Source organism: Raphanus sativus, chromosome 8 (assembly GCF_000801105.2).
Source record: "Raphanus sativus cultivar WK10039 chromosome 8, ASM80110v3, whole genome shotgun sequence".
NCBI classification, from domain to species: domain Eukaryota; kingdom Viridiplantae; phylum Streptophyta; class Magnoliopsida; order Brassicales; family Brassicaceae; genus Raphanus; species Raphanus sativus.
This window is the reverse complement of record NC_079518.1, coordinates 11710600-11732326: the sequence shown is the minus strand read 5'-3', so window position 1 is coordinate 11732326 and position 21727 is coordinate 11710600. Positions and strand designations below refer to the sequence as shown.

General features: G+C 29.4%; 1 protein-coding gene across 1 annotated transcript; it reads left to right on the top strand.

Annotated features, from left to right (window-relative positions):
• The first annotated feature begins 2002 nt into the window (after positions 1-2002).
• On the top strand, positions 2003-3414 carry LOC130498976 (glycine-rich cell wall structural protein-like). The gene is made up of 5 exons (XM_056992845.1): positions 2003-2242; positions 2338-2878; positions 2927-3141; positions 3230-3324; positions 3408-3414. The coding sequence occupies exons 1-5, from the start codon at positions 2003-2005 to the stop codon at positions 3412-3414; spliced, it is 1098 nt and encodes a 365-aa protein (XP_056848825.1).
• The last annotated feature ends 18313 nt before the right edge of the window (positions 3415-21727 follow it).

Genomic DNA, 21727 nt, shown 5'->3' with positions numbered 1-21727 from the left:
GTATTTTTAGTGTTTTGATTACTGTTTATTTACTTTAGATGTTTATTTTGACTATTTTTATATTTTCAAATATTTTAGACAATTTTAAAATAGCTTATATGTTGAATGTTAACTTTAAAAATAGCTAACATATTCAAATATATGTGCATACCCGAAATATTTTCGTTCGGATCAGGCTTGGTTCTGATTCTTTAGATACCATATTTGTAAATTTATTTGGATATTTAACCAGTTTTGGTTTGAATTTGGTAATACTTTTTCATTTAGATTCGTTAAATGAAGAGTTGAAATTATAACTTTCATGAATTGTTTGTACAATAAAAATGAATATATTTTTTTGAAGCTGATAAAAATAAATAATTTTGATATTGATTTAGTGGAAAAGTGAATGAAGTGTATTTAATTCAAATTTAATTTAGAAAATACATTAAGTGGAAAATACAAATCATTAAAATAGAAGTGTAATTAAATTATCAGTGGCATAGAAATGTAAATAAGTTGAAAAACTGTGCCGGAATTTTAAATGGTACTTCTCTTTTGATAATATAGATGATGTTCATTTGAATTGCTAGTTTTTTTTTTACTTTTCATTTTTAGACAAAAACATCTCTTACTTAAATTATAATAAAAAACTTCATCTGTTTATTGTAGTACTGTATATTGGTGTTTATTGTTGCTATATAATTTTGAGTGCCGCAAATATATTTTTGACTGTTTTTTTCGTTATTAAAATGTTGGAACGATATGATTGTCGATTTTAAATTTAAAAATGAGTTTCTCTTTTCATATAATTATATCATTGTTTTAATTATCGATCTACACTATTTTTATACCTATTCGATTTAGAAGATACTTCTCTTGGGAGATTTTCGTTTGATCATTGGCAGACTTAACTCCGCCTTTGAATTTTACGGGAAATGAGGGTACTCAGCTACTAGGAATTTCCTCGAGCTAGAGGGTCCGTTCTCAGTGAGCTTTCTTCCAGCATCTTCAAATCCTTCATGTGATATTCTTCTCGAGCGTCTCTACCATGTCCTCTCCACGGACCAGATATTACTCTTGGGTCACATCTAGTTCCTACCATTCAGGTTTCTCCAGAATCTTTACATGGGAGCAACTTATATAAAAAAAAACACTTGCTATGAACGAAAATAGTGTGGTTGTGCCAAAGATAGTATGGCAAGAATTTCTTTTTCCGTAGGTTTTTTGTTGTTCAGCTCTTTGGTTGTAGCGTATGTTTCAGTTTCAAAGATATATTTTAAAACTTCGGTAGAATCTGTTCAATCATTTTGGATACTACAAAGATTTGGAATATATTGTACTACTAGCTGAAACTTAAAAAAAAATGAAAAGGATTGAAAAAATATCGGGTGCTCTATTTCATTAGTGTATATTAATATTTTTTACGAATATTTGTGTTTGTTTAGAATCATATAAGGTATTTGCATTCTGTAAAGATTATTCATTTTAATGCTTAAATTATTTCGGATAAGTTCTTAACTAGATCAATATCTATAAGACTAGGTCTTAAAATAGTTTTTATTAGTGATTGTATTACTAACCATATTCATACATGTATATACTGCATGCTTTTATAAATTTCAATAGCTTAGATAATGTGATCAGAAACAGAACAACAAACAACATATGTAAAAGAGAATTTATTGATGTTTTATTACATTAGTATTGATATAAAAAAAAAGGCCGCAAATCTTTAGTTGTGGTTTAAGTAGTGAGTACGTTAAAGTATATAGGTAATTTTATAAACGTACATATAGTAACGATTATGGGCACATGAAACCTCGAGGCATCGGGCGACCACAAGCCCTACAAATGATAAAAATATTGCGAGATGGAGGGTAATATATTTGACTTTGTGGTTGCGCCAAACCACATAGGCAAGCAGCTACTTGATCATCAGATAGATCTCGGATGAGAGAGCAGCATGGTTGTGCCCTTCCAAAGTCTAGGAAGTTACCAAAACGTCTTATGGTATTTGAACATGCCCTTAATTGAGTGGCATTTCTGGGACAAGCTGGTGGTGGTGGTGGCTGGGAGTTTGGGGGAGGAGGTGGAGGAGTCTGTGGTGGGGGCGGTGGTGGTTGGAAATTTAGAGGAGGAGAAGGAAGTGGTGGTGTATTTGGAGGGCTCACTGGTGGAGTCTGTGGTGGTGTGGTTGGCGGAGTTTGAGGTGGACTTTGTGGCGGCGTCTGTGGTGGTGTGGTTGGTGGAGCTTGTGATGGTGTAATTGGAAGAGGCACTGAGGGAATCTGTGGTGGTAAGACTGGTGGAGTTTCAGGTGAAAAAATTGGATAAGGCACTGGTGGTGGTTGGGAGTTTGGGGGAGGAGACGGAGGCGTCTGCGGTGGGGGCGGTGGTGGTTGGAAATTTACAGGAGGAGAAGGTCGTGGTGTGTTTGGAGGAGGTGCTGGTGGAGTTTGTGGTGGTGTGGTTGGCGGAGTTTGGGGTGGACTCTGTGGTGATATGGTTGATGGAGTTTCTGATGGTGTAATTGGAAGAGGCACTGATGGAAGCTGTGGTGGTAAGATGAATGGAGGTTCAGGTGAAATAATTGGAGAATGCACTGGCGGAGTTTGTGATGGTGGAACGGAAGGACGCACTGGTAGAACCTCCGTAGGCGTTGGCGTGATGTTTGATGGAGGAAGCTGGGGTGATATTGTTGGAGATGTTTGGGGTGAAGTTTGCGATGGTGTAATTGGAGGACTTACTGGAGTCTGCGGTGGTGGGATTAGAGGAGTCTCCGGTGGTGTGGTTGGAAGTATTGGTGGAGTCTGTGGTGGTGTGGTTGGTGATGGATTGTTTGGTGGAAACGTTGGCGGTAGGTTGCTAGGTGGTATCTGCGGTGGGGAAGCCACTGGTATTATTGGTGAAGTCTGAGGGGTTGGCGGTGGGGTGTTTGGTGGAGGTGGAGGTGGAGGTGGTGATAATATTGGACAAATACATGGTGGACACACCAATGATGGCGGAGGTGGAGGCCACCGGGGATTAGGCCGGCCTTGGGCATTGGTTTGGCCGATGAAGAGGATACTGCTCAGTGCAAAGACAAAAGCTATAATGTTTGTTACACCTTTTGGGGCCATTTTGTTCTTAAACGATATTTGTCCTCACAAAGAGGAAATTGTACGTAATTTGGTGGATTGAAGTGTAGTGAGGCTGTGGGTATTTGTAGTAGTTTTCTGGAGCTTTAATTTTGCCACTTATTCTGCAGCCAAACCCTCTTCTTGTGGTTAGGTCTCATAGGTGGCTTCACTTCAAGTCACTAGTCGTTTTCTACATGACAATGTACTATCACTTTGTGATATGGTTAACATTCTGTTCGACGATCTCAGATTCGAGGTTTATTTTAGAATACAACCTTGTTCTAATTTCATTGATTGATATGTAAGGTATTAAACGAAGTGGCAATTTCGAGTGGAGCAACCAGAATTCCCAAAATCAACTGACTTGTTTTAGGTGTTTTCTTTATTGATTCTAATTTTCTTCCGAAATTGGATTCATTGGAGATAGAACTAATCACTATTGAAGATATCTTATTAACAAATAACAATTTATTGCAAAATTGTGATCCATTTAGTAATTTGTGGGTTATGTTGCTTGATTAAATGGGCTGGCACCTTCTACGAATACCATCTACCAAACCTTTTATATAGCTTACTCTAAGGGGATGGGAACTTTCTAAGTTGCCACCTTGTCAGACACGTCTGTAAAGTTTTTTATTTTAAAGGTGAAATCACGAAGGAGGATGTATTCAATTTAACATTTGATGTGATTTGATTTTTAATGGAGTTTTAGATGATTTTAATAAGTTGCAGAGATTTAAGTGATTTTTGTTAAAATACTTTAGAATATCACCTAAAACCATGAGATTTGAGTTTTAATTTTTTTAACTAAGAAACTCCACCCAAACACCCTAAAATCACCTCAAAACTTTAAAACTCCACAACTTAAAATATTTTTAATAACAGTGGATTTTAGAGTACTTTACGAAATGTCAAGTTCAATAACAGTGGATTTTAAATGAGTTTTTAAAATTCATGTTTGAATAACAGTGGATTTATCATTTTAATACAAATCACCTAAAACTCTCGGTTGAATACACCCCCCGAAGTCTCTATAGTTAGGCTTCATATTGGAGATATTTTAAAATGTACCAATTAATATGAATCACGTGTTATGTCTACACCACTCTTTTTCTTTCTTTGTCATCTGATGGATTAATAAGAAATATTCAACAAAGGTTACATCAAGACGCATACAAACCGGATTCTTCCGGAGCCAAAAGCCAGCATAGTAAACAATACTACCTGGAGCCAGAGCCAAAGATGAAAATTAACACATAAACTACAAGACACAAGACAAGCCTATGACTACAAACACCTAGACAGACTCAACCCCATTCATAGAAGAAACAAACCGGACTGTTAACTAATAGAAAACCATTGCTGTAGACTGCACCTCCACCTCTTATGCGCCTGTACTCAATTGACCTCCTCCAACTCCAACTTCAACTCGCCATTGGAACTTGAAAGGATTCACCACGCGCTTTCTACGCACCTCCACACCATGACAAGGCTACCCGAGCCTTACTTAAGAAAAAAAATAAAACAAACCAAGACCCTCTCGTTTTAAATCCAAGTTTATTCAGAGATTCTTGTCAAACTTTCATGATTACAGAAGATTTCCGTGTAAGTGCTCCACCGGAGATTTTCATATAAGTCGTGCAGATAAAACTAAATATTTATGTTTTTTCTTTTTAATTACAAAAATAACCTGAAACCATTTACATGGAAGTCGTCTAACTATAATTAAATATTGAAGTTTTATTTTGCTGGACGACTTCTTTATAAGTCGTTTAGATAAAGTCAAATTTCTGATACAATTCGGTCAAATGCAAAACTAACATGTTTATCCTAAACGACTTACCGGGAAGTATTTTCTAATATTTTCGAAAAAGTTGTTAACAAAAGTAAGACAATATTTACAAGTGAAGGGGTTGTAAGTGGGACTTGAATTTTTATAGAGTTTGTTGATTTGAAAAGTTATGAGATTTGTTAAATTTGGAAAGAGTTGTAGAGAATTTTGTATTATTGTAAAAATATATGAAAGAAATAATGTAATGATTTTAAGAATCTAAGAGAAACATGTAGTATTCTCAAAATCTTGTTTTGAGAGTGAAAAGATTGAGAATACAACTCCCAATAACAGTTACTTTAATAGATTTGTAGAATCATTAAAATATAAACTTTTTGAATAACAAATAATTTTGTAAAGAATTATAGAATCATCAAACCAATAACACTAGATTTTAATGAGAATGTGAGAATCTATATACCAATAATACTAGATTTGAAAACTCTAATAATCACTACAAATCACATTCCCACAAACACCCCTGAAGACTTCCAAAAAAGTTTGTTCTAGAGTAGACTTCTCTAGAAGTCTTCCTTTGTAAATTTACAATTGCAAAAATGACCTAAATGGACGACTTCCTAGACTTTTTAATATTTTCTTGTTAATTCATATATATTAATCAATATTGGGGGCTACTGAATAAAATTTATAACTTAATTGGTGATAGTTATGAGGTTACCAACATTCATGTTTATTAATTTTTTTAGCTGATCCGAGAAGACTTTCGTAGAAGTCTTATAGGTTAGTCTTTGTAAACTTGTTAAGTAACTTTAAGATATGTTTTTTTTAACTTTCAAAAGTATTAAGTAACTTTAAGAATATCAAGTCATATGGTTTAATGTGTCTTCTTAGATCATAGGGTATAATTTTTAACTTTCATGAAATTTAAAATTTCAATTTTCACTTAAAACTTGAGTTTCCCACCTAAATTTTAATATTCCGCTTTTATTCCGCTATATTTAAGTCTTCCGGAAGACTTTCCAGAAGTCTTCTAGTGAAACTTTTATATTTTTGAATTTATATAATGTTTCATATTTTGTAAATTTGACTAATTTTTTGTTTACTATGTTTTTGTATTGATGTTGTATCAATTTCAATATTGTCAAGTATTTTTGGCAAGACAATATTATGGACAGTGAACAAATTTACCAAATTTTCATTAATATCTCTTCAAATTTACAAAAATTCACAATTGAAAAAGAGTACACATACAAATCACAAAACAAACCACAAACAAAACTATTATAGATCAATCCTCCACAAAGACAAGCTCGACTCCACTTGATATGGGAGAAGACTCGCCAGAAGACTTCCAGAAAGTCTTTGGACGCATTATATGTTAGAAGACTTCCCATAATCTTCCAAAATCTGACTCAGATCTGAAAAAATCTGCAAATCTAAAAATATTCAAATTACTTCAAAAAGAAAAAATAAGTGGAATATGAGATAAATCTACTTTAAAAAACACACAAAAATACATATTCAAAAAATTAGATATACCTTTAAAGGAGCGGAAGATGAGAACCATGTGATAAAAACCTGAAAAAACAATATAAATTAGCAAGAAAGACATGAGAAAAACTGGGGAATTGATATAAATTTTGGTGTTTTTTCATGTTTAAAGAGATTAAAGAAAAGTTGGAGAATTTTTGTTTGAGAAAAAGATCAGCGCTTTATACAACAAAAGGTTACTAAATGAAGAAAAATCAGACATGAAAACTTACCAAAACGCTCAGGTCTATTATGAAAGAGGAGACATGGGAGAAAACTATGTCAAAAGACTTCTTCTAACACATTATATTTTAGAAGACTTCCGAGAAGACTTCCTAGAAGTCTTTCAAAGTGTGATTCAGATCTGAAAAATCTGCATATTAAAATCAAGATCTGAAAAACCTGCAAATCCAAAAATGTTCAAATGCTTCAAAAGGCGAAAATAAGTGGAATATGAGATAGATTTACCTTAAAACACACACACAAAAATACATATCCAAATAATTAGATATACCTTTATATCTTTAAGGGAGTAGAAGATGAGAACCTGATAAAAATCTGCAATAACAAGATAAATTAGTAAGAAAGACATGAAACAAAATATGAGTTTTATGTTTTTATGTTTAAAAAGATTAGAGAGAGGTTGGAGAATTTTAGTTTGGAAAAAAAGTGAGAGCTTTATGCAACAAGAGGTTACTAAATGAAAAAAAATCAGACATGAAAACTTACTAAAACGCTCATATTTGTTATGAAAGAGAAGATATGGGAGAAGACTACATCAGAAGACTTCTAGGAAATATTCTAGTGTATTATATTTTAGAAGACTTCTCAGAAGTCTTCCAAAGTCTGATCCAGATCTGAAAAACCTGCATATCCAAACCCAGATTTGAAAAACTTGCAAATCCAAAAATGTTCAAATGACTTCAAAAAGAGAAAATAAGTGGAATATGAGATAGATCTACCTTAAAACACACAAAAATACATATCCAGAATATTTAGATCTACCTTTAAAGGAGTGCAAGATGAGAACCATGTGACTAAAAACCTACAAAAACAAGATAAATTAGTGAGAAAGACATGATACAAAATGAGAAATTGATATAAACTTTAGTGTTTTCAAGTTCAAAGAGATTAGAGAGAGGTTATAGAGTATTAGAGTGAAAAACATTATATCTTTGTTGCAGCTATTTGAGAGGAAGAGGTAGAATGTGTAAATTTTCCTTTATATATGGAGACAAAAATTTCATTTAGGTCAAATATTTTCCAATTCCGAAGATTTTCAGGGAAATCTTCTAACCCGTAAATACTATTCGTCAGAAGACTTTTTGGAAGTCATCTAGATCCTAAATATAAACTATAAACTTAATTAATTAACTAAAAACTACATTAAACTTAAATCAATACTATTAAAACATGAGCAATATTTATCGACTATGTTTTGGACTACAAAAAAAAATTATAACAGTCCAACTAAAATAAATACATTAATTATTATCACATAATGTTTTTTTAATCTAGCAAACATCTATTAATAATGAGATATTATTCGATATGCAACCGATTCCTACATACGCGCAAAAGAAAATCGGTTTGATTATATATTTATATAAGAAACGTCTTATGTTTTAAAAACATTTGAAAAAAAATACTTAACTTTGTTTTTATTATCATTCCACATACATAATATATTAAAAACAAGATTTTTAAACAATTTTAAACAAGTTAAGAGTTATGATATAAAATAAAAACATATCAAGATTTAAAATATATGTGTATTTAAATTTATAATGTGAATACTAAAGATAAAATTTATTCAAAATAAACCAAAAGTAATATATAAATTGTAATAAATTATAACAAAATAAAATAATGTTAAATCACATCAACTAATTTTGTTAATATACTATAATCCTCATGATCATTTGATCTTTTATTTTTGAAAAAATAATTATTTGTAACTTTGAATTAGTTATATTTAACTTAATTAATATGAAATATACATCATGCCTAAAACTAAGGAGCTAACTAACTAATTTATTATTTTTAAACTAATGAATATAATTTAATTAATACGAAATTTAATAACAAATTAATTATATTTTAATTATTAATGTGATAAATAATGATATATATCTATTAATTTGTATATATAGAGCTATATATTAATCCAAATGCAAAAAAAAAACAATTTTTTCAAAACCCTCACTAAATTATAAAAATATAATTCATATATTTAGAGTATTAAAATTAGATATACACCTATATATATACATATATGATAAATATAGTAATAGTTTGATACTATTAATATTTAGTATACGATGAAACATGTTATTATTGATATTTTTTACGAACATAGTTTTACGGGTTATTCAAACACATGCAATATATTTATCAAATATTAACTAATTCAACAAATATATTAACACAATTATATCATAAAACACTACACTAAAACATAAATTGATGCAAGAGATTATGTGTCAATAGTTTAATTAGTTGTAAAATATAATTATATATATAAGAAAAATATAAATAAAAATTAATATATAATACAAATATAAATAAAAATTAATGCGATTAATGAAATTAACTTTTAAATTTAACATAACTCATAAACAAAACATCAAAAAAATCTAATAACATGTGACTAACAAAAGTAAACTTACTAAATAAATGAAATTATATTTACAAACATAAATCAGTAAATTGTAATAGACGTATATAAATTGTTGATACTCAAATATATTTTATTTTTAATATGCATCCTCTCAAATACTGATCCATTACACTTACAACAAGATGAAAATTTAGTTTGACTAAAATTAGTATTAAAATTGGAACATCATTTTCATTATATATCCATCATTCATCTAAACATTCATGAATATATATTAGAATACTCTAACTATAATAATTTAAGTCAAACCGGATTGCATATTGAGTCATCTGTTAGTTCAACCGATAGCCAGATCCTGGGTATTAGCTGTTATTATAGGTTTTATAGGAACTTTAAATATTTTTTTATTAAAAACTAAACCGGATTATATATGAGACCACAAAATTTGTCGATTTAACAGCGGGTCGGGACGGATTTTAAAATACTCAATATAATGTTTCATTTATAACATCCAAATGTAGATACAATAAAAAAATACAAATTTATATCAAATAAATTTAGATTGTTTCGAAAAATTATCCTGCGGTTTGAAACCGCGGGTCAAAATCTAGTTATACTTAAAAAGTGTTTAATACACATAGAACTAAACACATATAAGTCAAAAATTTCTTATTTTTTAAATGTTACAGTTCCAAAATCTAACCCTAAGAAAACATACAATACTACAATATATGTTATGAGAACCTAAAACAAAGAATACTATGACTCAATACATTCACTCATCTGAGTTGAAAACAAATCAATTTTACTATATCTTAATTTATATTATTTACAAATGTTTATAATTACATGATTTCAATTTTTTCACATCAAAATATTTTTTCATAAAATCTATAAATTATTTGGAAGCTTTACTATATGAGAAAACTTTCTGGAAGACTTCTGGAAAACTTACGGAACCTCATAAGACTTACAGAAACTCAAAAAACTTTCCAGGGTTATATATATTCGTAAAAATGAATTCTGATTTTTTTGTTTAATCATAAGGGACTGCTTGTAATTTCACAGAGTTTTTAAGTTAATTTTGCATTTGATTGAAATTTGGGTATATTTTTGTATTTAAAATCAATTTTTGAATCATATTTGCCAAGTTCTCATTTTATTTTTGATAAATTCTTTTATTTAACATGGCCATTTTGCAGAGTCCGCCGAGACAAAAATTAAATTAAAGCACTCATAACTGAACCAGTGAAGTAAACCGTTTTCAGTGCTACATCCGCCCCTAGAGTCAGCTGTGACCAGGGTTGGATCTGAAATTTTGGAGACTTCAAATATTTTTAATGAATATTAGTATTTCTAATAATTTAAGAACTTATAGTTATGTTAAAAACTTTATTTTTTTTGGGAATCAAGACCAATATTTCAACTGGTTGTGTCCAGATCCGATCCTAACCGTAATGAGATTTAGAAGTGCGTTATAAGTTCAGTTATCCTATTCTAGCTAATTCTACGATTCTAGAAGTTCACTGTAATCGCAAACTAAAAAGTATATTATCAAGAGTAAGCGGTCATCGCTTAAATAGTGAAGTGTGTGTTAGTTAATATCACATCTTCTCCATCTTATTATGAAATGTCAACTTTACTATAATGTTTTGGGGACTAACTAAATGTTTCGTACTACCAATAAATATCTTCCCTGAACTACTTTTCTCTAGCTGAGGTTTAGATATCATGTAGAGGGACCATAAAGTTAACAAGTAGTTAGGTAATTAATTCATTATTAAATCAAACTTGGGACTGCACACTCGGAGTTCCAATCGGTTTTTGGTTCGGATTCATTTGAGTTTCAGGTTTTCGGGTTCATAAATTTTAACCCCATTCGGATATTATAAAATTTTAGATCGAATATGGTTTGGATTTAATCGGGTTTGGTTCGGGTTTAATTACATGTCCAAGATGTGATTGAACTCGAAATAATTTCGGTTTCAAATATTAATCTGGTTATTGATTCCAAAAATATTAATTTGTACTTGATTAAACTCAATATATTTCTAACAATTTCAATAAATTTGTTTACATGCCTTTCTCAAACTATATTGTTTTTCTTCAAAATAACTTTGGAAGATTTGTCTATCATATAAGACTCTACTTTGAACTATATATAACATCAGATATAGCATGACAAATCAAAGTTATACGAACGAGAATCATACATAATAAAAAGTAAACAAATTAAAATTAAGAACTAACAACTATATATACTTAAGAAACACTATTGAAACTCAAAAACATTATTTAAACTTGAGAAGCAAACTTATTCAAGTTGATTTTCAAATGCAATTGCCAAAATATAAAAATATTAATATTATAAAAATACCAAAATATATATTAAACTAAGTATTTGAGTTAATTATTCTTGTAATAGATAATTATTTTCGATGGTCAATAATATCATAGTTTATTTTAGATACATATTAAGAATTGAGATTATATTTAATAAAAGTTATTCTTGGGGATTTTGAATTTTTTGAGTTCTATCATATATCCATTTAGGTTCTGATTTGGTTCGGATAAAACAAAAACTCGAAATACTATAAAACAAGATTCATTCGATATTTTATGTAGGGTTCAGATCGTTTTTGGATTAATTTTTATTGAATCGGTTTGGTTCGGGTTTTCGGGTTCAGTTTATTCACCGAGATCTAGATCCAACATTTAATTAGACGTTAGAGAACTATTAAACATCTTCAACGAAAAATAAATTCATAAACACATTTTGTGGTATGTAACTAACAAAGAATTAGATTATGACCCGTTTCTAGAAAACACGGTTTTTTCATTTATTGATTCAAAAATGATTTAAAAACTATCATTATTTTCCATTTTGAACCTTATTAATTCAGTTTAGTTTTTTTTTATTTGTTTTTTCCAAAGTTTTTATTTGTTCTAAAATAGATTTAAAGAAGATATATGTGATTTAATAGTATATATATTTATATTGAAGAACAACGTGTTTTTGTTATTAAAATGTAGTAGCAATATGATTGTCAATTTTAAATTTAAAAATGAGTTTCTCTTTTCATATAGTGATATCATTGATTTAATCATCGATCTACATTATTTTTATACCTATTAGATTTAGAAGATACTACTCTTTTTGATCCGCATTTTCAAAATCCGGATATTTGTTTTGTTGCCCCCTTTTATAAAATTTGCATAAATTTATAAATTTTTATTAGAAAAAGTAATTAAAAATTCATCTATTATATTATTGAGTTTCAAATTGTGTTTTCATATCCGACTCAAATCCATGGTTGAACCGGTAGATCCAATATTAACCTGAACAAATAATTTAAATCGCTATTAACCCAGTTTCTGACATTGTTGATCCCATATAAAGCCAAAATATCTGATAATATTTTTAATACTTTTATTAAATTAATCAAATACTTTTTAGTATTAAATTGAATACTAATAATTTATGTTTAACATTTTCTTTATCTTGAGAGTTGATACATAGATTTAAGAAAAAATATGTCATTATATTTGTTAGTTTATGTCGAGTCAAAATTCAAAACCTATTAACAATTACTAAAAATATAATATATGGATGTCACTAAAATAAAAAAATTCATGACCTATTAACAACTACTAAGTTCTACATATGTGCTATAATTTATAAGGCCTAATGATAATTATTTTAAACGTATTTTAATTATGAAGTTCAACCCGTATGTTATAACTTATAACGCTTAATGATAATTTAAAAATAAAATAAATTATGTTAGTTATTGTAATTTTTATTTGTATTTATTGATTTTAAATATTTTTAGCATAAATAAAATATAATAATATTTATAATAAAGTGTGACCACTAAAATTTTGATTTTGTGGCCTATATTTATGTTTAAATTTCATTTATGTATAATAAAATATTTTTCTTAAATGATACATAGATTTAAAAAAACAATATTTAGATGTCATTATGTTTGTTAATTTATATCGAGTCAAAATTCAAAACCTATTAACAATTACTAAAAATATAATATATGGATGTTATTACAATAAAAAAATTCCTGACCTATTAACAACTACTAAGGGCATGAGCATCAGCGATCTCCTCCATCTCGATTCCCCAGGTACGTTTTTAATTATTTTAATCTTTTTTCGTTTGACTTTAAAAAAAAAAAATAATTACAATCGAACCTATAGCGGGCCGCCACGTGTCGTGGGGCCCACGGAACAGTAACGAGACAGTATCACTGGGGTGATACTCTACGGCCCGGGTTCAAAATATTTTGATTATTATATTATCTATTTGCTTCAAAAAACGTGTGAACTCTTCCTTGATACTTTAATGCGCATGGCCTAAGTTCTACCTATGTGCTATAATTTACAAGGCCTAATGATAACTATTTTAAACTTTTTTTAATTATGAAGTTCTACACGTATGTTATAACTTATAACACCTAATGATAATTCAAAAATAAAATAAATTATGATAGTTATTGTAATTTTTATTTTTATTTATTGATTTTAAATATTTTATAGCATAAATAAAATATAATAATCTTTATAATAAAGTCTGACCACTAAAATTTTGATTTGGTGGACTATATTTATGTTTAAATTTCATTTATGTATAATAAAATATTTTTCTCAAATGATACATAGATTTAAGAAAATAATATTTAGATGTCATGATGTTTTTCAATTTATATCGAGTCAAAATTCAAAACCTATTAACAATTACTAAAAATATAATATATGGATGTTATTACAATAACAAAATTCATGACCTATTAACAACTACTAAGTTCTACCTATGTGCTATAATTTATAAGGCCTAATGATAATTATTTTAAACTTATTTTGATTATGAATTTCTACCCGTATGTTTTTACTTATAACGCCTAATGATAATTTAAAAATAAATTATAAATTATGATAGTTATAGTAATTTTTATTTGTATTTATTGATTTTAAATATTTATAGAATAAATAAAATCTAATAATCTTTATTATAAAGTATCACCACTAAAATTTTGATTTTGTGGGCTATATTTATGTTTATATATATATATATATATATATATATGGAATCTCATGGATCTTGGTGTCTGATTTGAAAACTCAAGATTCATGGTGTTGTGACAGTAATGAATAGATGCAACTCACATCTTGCATTTGCTGATAATGTGACCGTTTACTCTGATGGTTCTTGGAATCGTTGACAGGGTTGTCAAGTACCTCAAAAGTTTCCACATAATATCTGGTGTGGGGATGAATAGAGAAAGATCATATGATTGTTCAAAAAAAAAAAGAGAAAGATTTGAATTACCTTGCGTGGCTAAATGAAGCAGAATTAGAGGATCTTTTGGTGTTTTGGCTTCACCATTGGATCATTCTTATCAGATACTTGGGATAGCCCACTAACTCTCAAGAAGATTCAAAATCAGAGTATTCCCTTTGTTGGACTCAACTGCTGCTAGGTTTAACCACTGGGCAACAGAAACACTAACCTTAGCCTGTAGGTTACAACTCATTTCTTCGATTATATATTTATATATATCACTGTGAACTTTTGGATCTCAGCTTTTATTATTTACAAAGGCTGCATTAAGATAGTTGAAAGCATGTGTAACCACTTCCTATGGTCAGACATTTTGACAAAGACAATTAGAGAAATGAAGTAAAGGTTGCTTAGAACACAATTTATTTGCCAAAAGAAGGAGGAGGTCTTGGTCTCAGGAACATTGGTATTCAGAATAAAACCGTGAACTTGAAGTTAATTTGGCTACTGTTCTCTAAATGTAATTCTCTGTGGATTTCTTGGATGAGGAATCATAATCTTAGAAATGATAGCTTTTGGAATGCAGAACCAACTACTATTCATCTTGGATTTGGAAGTCTGCTTGATCAGACCATTGGCTAAAAAATTCATGCGCTAATCTGTAGCAGATGGAAAGCTTGGGAGATTTTTGTTTGATCATTAGCTAGAGGGTCCGTTCTCAGTGAGCTTTCTTCCAGCCTCTTCGTAAGTGTATATTAATATTTTTTACGAATATTTGTGTTTGTTTAGAATCATATAAGGTATTTGCATTCTGTAAAGATTATTCATTTTAATGCTTAAATTATTTCGGATAAGTTCTTAACTAGATCAATATCTATAAGACTAGGTCTTAAAATAGTTTTTATTAGTGATTGTATTACTAACCATATTCATACATGTATATACTGCATGCTTTTATAAATTTCAATAGCTTAGATAATGTGATCAGAAACAGAACAACAAACAACATATGTAAAAGAGAATTTATTGATGTTTTATTACATTAGTATTGATATAAAAAAAAAGGCCGCAAATCTTTAGTTGTGGTTTAAGTAGTGAGTACGTTAAAGTATATAGGTAATTTTATAAACGTACATATAGTAACGATTATGGGCACATGAAACCTCGAGGCATCGGGCGACCACAAGCCCTACAAATGATAAAAATATTGCGAGATGGAGGGTAATATATTTGACTTTGTGGTTGCGCCAAACCACATAGGCAAGCAGCTACTTGATCATCAGATAGATCTCGGATGAGAGAGCAGCATGGTTGTGCCCTTCCAAAGTCTAGGAAGTTACCAAAACGTCTTATGGTATTTGAACATGCCCTTAATTGAGTGGCATTTCTGGGACAAGCTGGTGGTGGTGGTGGCTGGGAGTTTGGGGGAGGAGGTGGAGGAGTCTGTGGTGGGGGCGGTGGTGGTTGGAAATTTAGAGGAGGAGAAGGAAGTGGTGGTGTATTTGGAGGGCTCACTGGTGGAGTCTGTGGTGGTGTGGTTGGCGGAGTTTGAGGTGGACTTTGTGGCGGCGTCTGTGGTGGTGTGGTTGGTGGAGCTTGTGATGGTGTAATTGGAAGAGGCACTGAGGGAATCTGTGGTGGTAAGACTGGTGGAGTTTCAGGTGAAAAAATTGGATAAGGCACTGGTGGTGGTTGGGAGTTTGGGGGAGGAGACGGAGGCGTCTGCGGTGGGGGCGGTGGTGGTTGGAAATTTACAGGAGGAGAAGGTCGTGGTGTGTTTGGAGGAGGTGCTGGTGGAGTTTGTGGTGGTGTGGTTGGCGGAGTTTGGGGTGGACTCTGTGGTGATATGGTTGATGGAGTTTCTGATGGTGTAATTGGAAGAGGCACTGATGGAAGCTGTGGTGGTAAGATGAATGGAGGTTCAGGTGAAATAATTGGAGAATGCACTGGCGGAGTTTGTGATGGTGGAACGGAAGGACGCACTGGTAGAACCTCCGTAGGCGTTGGCGTGATGTTTGATGGAGGAAGCTGGGGTGATATTGTTGGAGATGTTTGGGGTGAAGTTTGCGATGGTGTAATTGGAGGACTTACTGGAGTCTGCGGTGGTGGGATTAGAGGAGTCTCCGGTGGTGTGGTTGGAAGTATTGGTGGAGTCTGTGGTGGTGTGGTTGGTGATGGATTGTTTGGTGGAAACGTTGGCGGTAGGTTGCTAGGTGGTATCTGCGGTGGGGAAGCCACTGGTATTATTGGTGAAGTCTGAGGGGTTGGCGGTGGGGTGTTTGGTGGAGGTGGAGGTGGAGGTGGTGATAATATTGGACAAATACATGGTGGACACACCAATGATGGCGGAGGTGGAGGCCACCGGGGATTAGGCCGGCCTTGGGCATTGGTTTGGCCGATGAAGAGGATACTGCTCAGTGCAAAGACAAAAGCTATAATGTTTGTTACACCTTTTGGGGCCATTTTGTTCTTAAACGATATTTGTCCTCACAAAGAGGAAATTGTACGTAATTTGGTGGATTGAAGTGTAGTGAGGCTGTGGGTATTTGTAGTAGTTTTCTGGAGCTTTAATTTTGCCACTTATTCTGCAGCCAAACCCTCTTCTTGTGGTTAGGTCTCATAGGTGGCTTCACTTCAAGTCACTAGTCGTTTTCTACATGACAATGTACTATCACTTTGTGATATGGTTAACATTCTGTTCGACGATCTCAGATTCGAGGTTTATTTTAGAATACAACCTTGTTCTAATTTCATTGATTGATATGTAAGGTATTAATATGTAAGCAAAATAATAAATTTTTAAATATAAACTGTAGACCCTCCTTGTAATGAAGTGGCAATTTCTTTATTCATTCTAATGATTTTCTTCCGAAATATTGAAGATATATTATTAACGAATAACAATTTCCTAGGATAAAACTTCTATTTTGCGCAGAGTGAACTTATATAACAAAAATTAAAATTATATAGTATTGACAAATTAAATATGTATATGCGTTTGATTTTTTTTTAATATGCATACAATTGTGCTTTCTTTATATAATTATTTATATGTTGGCATGAGCATTTGTAATTGTGATAATTGACCGAAATCTATTTTGAATTTATGGTGAGCCTGTTCGATTTGAGATTAAAAATTTTATCACCCTGTTTATACTTATAAAAATCGTAATATGGTCATCAAGTAAATTTTTATTACAAAAACATGTTTTACGATTTTTAATACTTTACTTTAACATCATTGAGAACTATTTTAATGGTTTTAGTTACAATAGCTTAGTATTGTTTTCAAAATCGAATTAATTTGACTTTAATCTTTCACATAGTTTTGAAGAGTTTCAATTAGATGACTAAATTGATGCAGCATATTTTCTTGTTTTAAGTCGTTAGCTGAATATATATATATATATTATTTAATTTGAATATTTATTTAAAAAATCAATATTAATACATTTTATGATTATTTGTATCTTATTATAACAAAACAAATTAAGCCATTGATCACAAAATTTTCAAAGTGGAATTTTAAAAATTTTAATAATTTATGGCTGTTTAAGAAATCAAAGTATAACATATAAGAAAAAAATCTAATCTTTTATTAAATGGTTAATGTGATTGTTTAATATCTTTTAATAATATAAAATTAAACAAAAAGAACTAAGATACAAAAACTGTTATCAAATATTTATTATTCATAATCATTAATCGTCATATATATATATGTTAACTTTATTAGGTAATTCTGTAGATTTTATTTAAAGAAAGTGCGAGAATATTCTTTTGTATACTATTTATCGATTTAATAGTTAGTTTAATAAAAATTATAATATAAATTAAGATGGATCAACCTATTTTTTAAAAAATTCTGAATTTCATTCTCATGGTGACACGTAACTACAAAATAATATTATAATATTTCTCAATTAATATATAAGGGTGTTAAACCATTGATCATTAATTTTTAACATCATAATTTTAATAGTTTTAGTAATTTATTGTCGGTTTTTTAAATTCAATATATAACATAGACGAAAAATCTAAATTTTAATTTTATACCTAATTTGATTGTTTAATTTATTTTAATAATATAAAATTATACAAAAGTGATGGTAGATGTATAAATTGTTATCGAATTTTATTTATTAGAATCATTAATTGTTATATATATTAGTCATATTTGATAATTTCGTAACTTTTATTTAAGAGATAAAAGAAAATTATCAAATTGTATTTAATCGACTTGTAAATTGACTGTGAGAACGATACTTGTCAAAATTAGTGTGAATGTATTAAAGCTTTCAATGTTTGTTTGATATAGAAAATATTGTGATTGCAAAATTGTGATCCATTTAGTAATTTGTGGGTTATGTAGCTTGCTAAAATGGGCCGGCACTTTCTACGAATACCATCTACCAAACCTTTTAAGGGGATGGGAAGTTGGGAACTCTCTAAAGTACCGCCTTGTCAGACACGTCTGTAAAGTTTTTTCTTTTTATGTAAATCCACTAGACAAAGGTGAAATCACCACGTCTCTATAGTTGGGCTTCATATTGGAGATATTTTAAAATGTACCGATTAATATGAATTACTTGTTACGTATACCACTCTAGTTCTCCTTTTTTTACGCCTATCCAATTATTTTGTCCCAATATTTCAAGAAAAACTAATAAAAATACTATTAATATTTATAAATTAAAGATATTATAATAATTAACTATTCTTTTACTTAATGTTATAAATAATTTTATACTTTCTATTAATAATATTATGTTGTTTTAATTAAACATGAGATTTTAGATATATAATAATATTAATAATATCACTTGAGTATATTAGATTGCATCTAATTCTTCTAATTCAACTATAATATTTTTTTGTTTTAAATACATTTAAATATTGATTAATTGTTTTTGCATTAGGTTGGTTGTTCTCTTAGATAATTTAATATTGTAAGATTATGTATAACATGCTATATATATATATATATATATATATATTGTTTTGAGAACCAAATATAAAAAATAAACTAAAATTTCAATCGATTCAAAATTATATATATGAACATAAATGTATAAATGTAATATTTTAAAAATCTGTGCATATATATGTTACACAAGAACTAAACTGTAACAATTAGTTAATATTTATTTTATTTATTGATATGTTTTGAGGTATCCCATAATTTATATGAATACAAATAAATAAACTATTACTTTAAAAATTTATTTTACTTAGATCTTAATTTTGGATATGAGAAATTGGATTAGTCTAGTTACACATTTTTGGGTATATTAAAGTATTATATGTTCCATCAGATTCAAGTATAGTTGTGTTTGATTCTTGTTAAGTAAAACTGAATTTGTTTCATTTATTGCAGTAATTTAGTTTTTAATATTACGTGTAAGTATCTTTTTGTAATATTTTTAATAATTTGATATATTTTGATTTTAAAAAATAAAAAAATAAAGTGATGGTCAGTAGTAATTTGCATAAAGAAAAATAACAGAAAAAGATTTAAAAATTCACCAAAACTATAAACTTTTACAATAATTAAAATATTTGTTAATTATTTAACTCTAACTAAGTTTATACTTTAGATTACGTAAAATTAAAATTATTTAAAATCATTTAAACATAATAATTCGGATTTTCTTAGGTGTTTTTATTAGGTTATTGGATTGTAAAAAATATATAAAAAGTATAAATAAGAAAATTAAATATTTATTAAAACAAGATGTATAAAATAGGGGAAATTGCCTAAAATACCATTTTCATAGTACCACTTTTTATATTTACACTAACCACTTTTACCACAACTTTTAATAAAAGACTTAGATTTGAAGTTTAGAGTTTAGGGTTTAGATTTGATGTTTTAGGGTTTAGAGTATATAGTTTAGGGTTTAGAGTTGAGGATTTTTGAAAAAATAAATAATAATGAAATTTTTCGTGAATAATTCGAAATGATAGAGTGAATAGAGTAAATAAAAATTTCTAAAATTCAGGAATTAGTTTTGTATTTAATTTTTTTTGTTTTGGGTCATATTTGAAAAAAAAACTCTTCAATATTCCAACTTTTGAATATCCAGGATAGGCAAATTAAATTTTTGGGTTCAATAAATCCAGATACTAAAAAAATTGGAAGTGGATATCCAAATCAAAAATAATATATTTCATAGTATCTGTTTTTCTTTTCAAACAAATCTAAAATAGTAAAAGTTAATAGCTATTTAAAAAGGGAAAATTTTGATAAATACACTTCAATAAGATTATAATTTGAAAAATACACTTATTTATATATAAATTTACCAATTTGTCCAATCTTAATATTTCTTAGAATCTGTATAATGTCTTTTTAATATACTAAACAATATATTTCTCATATATTTTTAATATATCTCAAATTTTTTTAGTGTTTTGAAAAAAAAAGCAGCGCCGTCTTCTCGTCTCCTTCTCCCATCCTCTCCTTTTCTGAATTTTTTTTTTCTAAGAAAAGTTTGAAGTTTGACGTTATGGTTCAGATGGGTCATGAAGATTTCAGTATTAATAGGTTGGGCAATGAGTTAGAATCTAATATTTTACGGGTCTGTGAGTATGAGATGAGTCACAGAGTGACATTCAACGGATTGAAAGAATCTATGTTCAATCTGGTTCAGATACTTGGTGCTAGAAACTCTTCTGCTTCGCTAGACGCGAGCGACATTATCACCTGTGAACTATTTTCACTCAGGTCATAGCCTTCCTTACCTCAGAAGGAACACAAACTTTGCTTTACTTGAATTTTAAGGAGGCTATGCTCTTCAATGGGTTTCCACTGATGCCGTTTGTTTGTATTGAGAAGCCACTTGAACTGCGCAATATTTTGGGTAGACAATCTTTTTTTTTTGGAAATCTCATTTCATATTTGGAAGAAAGAACAACACAATTGTTTTGTTTAAATGCTAACGCCACTATGTTTATGAAACTAAGAATGTGAAACCAAGAATAAGAAAAAAAAACATGTTTGTTTTCTTCGTTTTCATTAGACTCAGCTCTGGTTATAGCTTTCTTGCAGTACAAGATGCACTTGATCAAAAACTTGATGAACTAAACAAGAAGTGTATCCATCTATATAAATATATATAATCCTCTGCACTTGATCAAAAATTTGATGAACTAAACAAGAAGTGTATCCATCTATATAAATATATATATAATCCTTTGCTATGTAGGTACGCTATTTCTATTTTTTTTTCTCTGGTAAAACCAATAGTTTTAGTCATCATCATCCCTTTGTTCATCCTTACGGAACTTTCGGTTTAGCTTCTGAATTTATCTTAAAACACATATTTATTTTAAACATAAATTATTATAATTTTTATTAGTTTCAAATTTATTTATTAATTATCGAAATA